At 37.5% G+C, this 6,000-nt stretch overlaps 1 protein-coding gene across 3 annotated transcripts in view; it reads right to left on the reverse strand.

Annotated features, from left to right (window-relative positions):
- Positions 1 to 5,755, reverse strand: part of LOC113231731 (adenylate cyclase type 3-like) — a 28,931-nt gene extending 23,176 nt beyond the window's left edge. For 2 of the 3 annotated variants that reach the window (XM_026466241.1, XM_026466222.1), the window contains exons 1-7: positions 5,639 to 5,755; positions 2,746 to 3,318; positions 2,492 to 2,641; positions 2,308 to 2,423; positions 2,116 to 2,227; positions 1,915 to 2,042; positions 1,257 to 1,415 (exon numbers count right to left, since the gene is read on the reverse strand). In XM_026466241.1, coding sequence (XP_026322026.1) covers positions 1,257 to 1,415; positions 1,915 to 2,042; positions 2,116 to 2,227; positions 2,308 to 2,423; positions 2,492 to 2,641; positions 2,746 to 3,273 — 1,193 coding nt within the window. In that variant the 5' untranslated portion in view covers positions 3,274 to 3,318; positions 5,639 to 5,755. The remainder of the gene's footprint in view (positions 1 to 1,256; positions 1,416 to 1,914; positions 2,043 to 2,115; positions 2,228 to 2,307; positions 2,424 to 2,491; positions 2,642 to 2,745; positions 3,319 to 5,638) is intronic. The other variant, XM_026466231.1, reaches the window with a different exon arrangement.
- Positions 5,756 to 6,000: the final 245 nt, after the last annotated feature.

The raw sequence follows: 6,000 nt of genomic DNA on the forward strand, positions 1-6,000 counted from the left end.
TTCAAACAAACCAACACTTCGAGGCCTCTACAGCAGCTTGATTTTGATTGCTTCTCCCGATCGGAAACTGCGTCTTTTCCGAGTCGAGGCGCATAATTGCGATTCACAACTGGCCGATCGGAAACTTTTACTATTTCTAATTGGAACAATAGTTGTTTTAACTTGCAAATTAGAAAGATATAGTAGGAATCAGGTTCGACTTCTCTCTCAGAAACCCATCTGATTTCGAGACTAGCAGATTGGATAGATTCCGATTTGAATCCAAATCAAGACGCTCTTTACAAGTCCCATGGTCACGGTTGACAGTCAACCGTGGCCACCGTGGCAACCGGGCCCGAAACGTCGGTTTGTTTGAAAAAACAAATATACGCGATTTAAATCCGGAAAAATAGTTTAATTTCCTATGTGTAACAATCGCCAAAACCTAAGAACTCGATAGAAAAACTTATGTATGAGACTCATTCAGTGATTGTTTTCTTCATTTATTTAGAGCAGAGTAATATATGATACAGATTTATTATATCAATATAATGAGATGTAGTATAGTTGACAAGGGTTCCCGAATTTTCAATTTGTGTTGCCGATGTATATATGTAGTGAATATAATTATTAACTAAGTAATGATAAACTTGGACACGCAATTTCAAATGCCTTGGTTACCTTTTATAAAAGTACCTGTCCAAAATATAACATTTAAGGTGCTTTTAAATTTAATTTATTGTTAATAAACCTTCAGGACTATTCTAGTTAGAGAATTTATGAAAAATATAATATTACATTGATGTACATACCTAATGAACATATGTAATTATTAGGATTCTATTAATAAAATTATAGCTAAGAGATTCGCGTTAGAATTTTCGCCATGTTGCCGCTCTGACCACGTACGAGAAAGTGATGGGTAACCCTGCCACTTCACGCACATATTTGCGCGTGTGCAGATAGCGCCTTGCTGTATGTAGAAGTAGTAGTAGTAGTAACTTTCAACCGTTGTATGGAGTGTCCGGGATGTGCTATTACTACTTAATGTAAGAAATATTGAAAAAACGATGTCATAATTATTTGTTGGCGAAAGATTGGTGTGTAAATACATGAAATAAAAGCAATATAGTTATATCAATTGTTAAGGGACAATCAAAATCAAGAAATACCCACCCTCAAATACGTGGAAGATAGCAATGTTCCATTATGGGCGCAAAATAAGTTATTAAAAAATAACATTGAAGTCTTTAGATAAGTAAGTTTAGAATACCTACCCGGCCATACCGCTACTCTCCATCTTATTGGCTAGCTCGACGTCTCTGGAGTAAACATCGAATTGCCACTGCCTCTGGCCCAGCACGCCGGCCAGCACAGCACCTGTGTGGATGCCCACGCGCATATCCACCGGCGAATTTGTTGTCTGCTGCACGTATCTATTGTAATGAAATACTTGTTAAATAAAATTATATGCTTTAAAAGATTCTTGTTTTATTTATAGAAAATGTCAACCTTTTTTAAATTAATAACATACCTACGTATATTGTACCGACACACGTCTACCTACGCGTTAAAATTATCTACGCATAACAACTAAAGTAGCTTGTATATAATTTACTTTGAACAGCAAAAAAGGCCCGTCTTTTTAGTTTATCATATACGTTGTCTCCTTATACATTATCTAAATTGAACCCTAGGCGATTAAATTGCCAGGATCAAGCTTCTACCTCTTGGAATTAAGTATTCTCTTAGTATGGAAACACACGGATAAACTGTAATTGAATCCCGCACGGGTCCATAGATCGTCAACATGGTAAACATGTTAGAATTAAGTAGTTGTATCTACACACAGGTGTACCAAAAAGGTTCTGAAGTGTATTTCGAGAGGTTGGTGTAAAGGTCAGAATTCGAGAATGAAAAGCAGTTCAAACTTACTTTATTGCTTTAACCATGGATAAACCCATATGTACACAAAGGACGGCATGATCCGGCCGCTCTACAGGCGCGCCACTGATGCAGTAGTAACAATCGCCGAGGATTTTTATCCGCAGTTGTTGATATTTCTAAACAAAAATGTCCAAAATCATAAAATACTCACTCATATGAAAAAAAACAATGACTTGTACTGTTGTTTACCTCCGAAAGTCTGTCAAAGCGAGCGAATAATTCGTTTAGAATTGCCACAAGGTCCTGAGCTGAATATGTAGATGAAATAGCCGTGAAGCCGACGATATCTGCATACAGGATGCTAAATAAGACAAAAAGCCGTCAGTAATATTGTCAAGAATATACATGTCTAGGTAAGTGCGAGTTATTTGGTCGCCTTACCTTACGTTTTCATGACGAGACATATAGATTTTTTTAAACTGCGTGTCGATTAGGCCTAATTCTTGACGCATTTGAACTGCAACATGTTCCGGTAAAACTGAGAGTAGTAACCGCTCCTAAAACAATTTTTTTCGTTATTTTAGCTTCATTATTTAAAAAAGAAAAACATTACGCTTTGATGTACCTGTTCTTTGCTCTGTTGTTCTATAGTAAGTTTATCACGTAAACTTCTTTTAGTTTCCTGAAAAGAGAAGCGTTGCTGTCGCTCTCCCGCTACGAACGCAGTGGCACCCATCATTGCAGTACTCAGCAACAGTACGCTATTTGCCAATTGCTGTCAAATTGAAAAAAAAAACAAAATAATTATTTTCCAATCACAAGACTTTAGTCAGACGTTTGTGAATGTAGTTATACAATGCTGGTGGAATTTGTAAGTACCTGGTAAGTGAAGTCCAGAGTAACGTAGGTTTCACAGGTCAAAGCATTGTAGTACTGCACAAAGATGTAAGCAATAAAGGACACCAGATTATAAAATATCTGTATCATAGGATGAAATGGTAGAGCTGCTGCTGTGAAGTATTGCACTATTGCGGCCCAGCCGAGCAACTCATTGTAGGAGTCCCCTATACGCCGCGAAGCGCCGACGAGCAGCTGCGCCCAAAGCACCACCACTGTGACATGGGCGAGGAGTGTTCGCACGGGACGGTATAAAGCGTACAATCCAGCCAGGAGTGTGTTGCATGCAATGCCAATGATCACAGAACCGTAGGCGAATGATAGATCTCGTTCTCCTGGAACGAGTACTGCGAACAATTGAAGCAATATACCGATCGCCAGCATCCGTGGTACGGCTCGCTCTTTTTGCCTTTGAGTGTAAGATGCATACAGTCTCTCTTCTTCTGAATCTATGAATCCCCATCGTAGTATACATCTCAACCAAGGTGTGTCTCCAGCCGCTTTCTCCATTGCCCTTAATGATTCATCATATTATTCGGTGTTTAAACGTCCGACCTATATTTAAAACAACATAACAGTGATATTGTCTTTAGTAAGTAGATCTTTAGCACATTTAGATATTTAAACTATTCACTTTTTTCAAGATTTGTAGGTCAATTTTGTAGATCTTTTAAAAATTCCCATTTTGGACCGTTTCCTATTGAGGTTTATCGATTGATAGAGCAGCAGCACTAGGAATATGAAATGTCCGTGTTTTGACCGAAGGGTTAGTTAGTTATAATTATATTAATCGTTTACTCTATACATGAATATTTAGTAGATATTGTAAATAACTGGACGTTGCGATGCAATGCAAGCATGTGTAATAATCGAGCAACGATTAAAGTTTACTAACGTGACCGCGTCAGGGATCGTCTGACGGAGACTTTCCGTTAGCAGCGGACGAGCTGATTGAGAACGGCTGTATAATGAATAAATTACACGCTGAAACATTGTCCGATGCCTGTTCATTAACTAAGCCGTCCACTAGACTCGTGGCTCCATCGTCGTCATATACGCTTCTAATTTCAATATTGACAATGGTTACGACGGCACACGTATAAGAAACATGACCGTGAAACTGTACTGACATAACAACGACAAGTTATTTGTTTCAATTGTTACTTGCTTTAGATGATTTTACAACAAAATGTTTAAAAAGTTAAAATTACCTGTAGTGCCTGCCTAAAATGCAAAACAGTGTGACAAATGACCACTTACAATACATGTGTATTAGTTGGTACCTACGTATACACATTACATAAATGTACGTCAATATTTACGTACAAATGGGCAAAGTTTTGTATAAAATACTCGTTATTTGCATCTGATATATAGATGAGTATTATCCAATAAAATCAACGCATGGCAATGTTAAGTATTTAAAACACTATTATGTAAATTAATAGTAATGATTAGATACAGAATTTAAGAAAATGGGACTATTAGTTCATGAAAGGAGGTTTGCAATGCGCAATAAAACTAGCCATTCCAAGCGATAATATTAAATATTCAATGACACATACTTAAGAGGACGATGGTTTAGCGATCGCTATCCATACAAACGTACTTTGATCAAATTTTGTATACCGACAAATCAAACTGAATGAAATTTTGTATACACTCCATAAACTAAAATCTTAAGCCATGATTCGTCAGAGTCCGTTTAAATTTCATTAATGAAATGCTTTCAAATGTGTACTATCTCGTCCACTCACCCACTCCCGCTTCACGGCTGATAGAGACAGCGACAATATTATCAAATTACAAACATAGGCGGCGCGAAATGGTAAACCACTCGTCATAAATTACGCGAACGTGAAGAGGTTTCAAACACTTAATTTAAGAATATTTTAATATAGAGAATGAGATTCACGGCATAGCCGTTAGTCCCATTTTAATAATGGTAGAAATGACATAATTGAGGAACTTGAGGAGAGCGTGGAGCTGAGTTTCAAGATATTTATTTACCCAACTTTATATCGTAATAAGTTTCTGTAATATGTATATTACACAAACTTATTTTAGTAAGTAATTACTTACTACTAAATACATGCGTCACAAATATATTTTTGGAACAAACTAAAAGTGTTGCAATAAATAGCTACGAATGAAGAAATATATTATAGTTAACGCATCAAAGTGATGTCGCGTTTAACTATAACAATATATTAAAAATATATTTTATAGTGGTTGATATATTCATAATTATTACATGAACATTTTAACACTATTTGGTTAAAATAGTTGCGTTAATTTCAGGGGGAAAAAATATTATTTTTATATGATAATAATTTCAGTCAGTACACTTTTTAACTTAACACGTAAGAAAAATATTTTATTTGGAAATTTTCAGTGAAAAGCCTCATGGCAAAAATTCAACTAGTGGCCATCAACACTATGTTCACTTAATACGTATACTCACTTAAATTACCTAAGTAGGTAACTGAGATTCACTTTTGGTTTCGTATATCAAGCGCTCCAGAAAACCTACATGTAAACCGCAACCATCAAATTACATGAATTTTCTATTCATATAGGTATCTAGGTTAAGAAGTACCAGACACTGCACATAATAACATAATACATCCAGATGTAGATGTATAGGACAAATTCTACATGCAGTGAATTGTAACTGTGCCTCTATCTCTAATTTCATACATTTTCGAATGATAGTCATTCATGTTCACCCTCATTACCCAAGCTGTTAATGTGACAACATTTCCCGCCGAAATATTACACTGATGATGTAAGCAATATCCGAAAAGATTGAACTATTGACCCGTAAGCGATTAAACCTCAATTGAAGCGGCTTTGAAGTATATTCGTGGGATACCAGACAGTTTTCGGTGATGTGATGATGAAAAGGCCGTGGGTATTTGTGCGTTCCGGAATATCGAGCGAGTAGGTGCAAGGGCGCGGGCGGCGCGGCGGTAAGGTTGGCGGCGCGGCACGAAGGCGGTGCGCGCACGTGCCCGCGTGCGACTGCCGCGCCGGCAGCCGCCCGCCCCAGCCGCGGTTCCGTCCGCCCGCCGCCGCCGTCGCCCGACGCAGGACCCTGCGCCTCTACTTGAACGACGCGACCCTCCATCACAACCGCCATACCAATCTTCATACTTAGGCTTCATGATTTTAATATCGTAATCCTATCCCTAAAAGGGATATAATCAAATTAAAAAAAAACTTTAAAATAGACTA

This window comes from Hyposmocoma kahamanoa, unplaced genomic scaffold, assembly GCF_003589595.1.
Source record: "Hyposmocoma kahamanoa isolate Upper Pololo Valley unplaced genomic scaffold, ASM358959v1 102, whole genome shotgun sequence".
NCBI classification, from domain to species: domain Eukaryota; kingdom Metazoa; phylum Arthropoda; class Insecta; order Lepidoptera; family Cosmopterigidae; genus Hyposmocoma; species Hyposmocoma kahamanoa.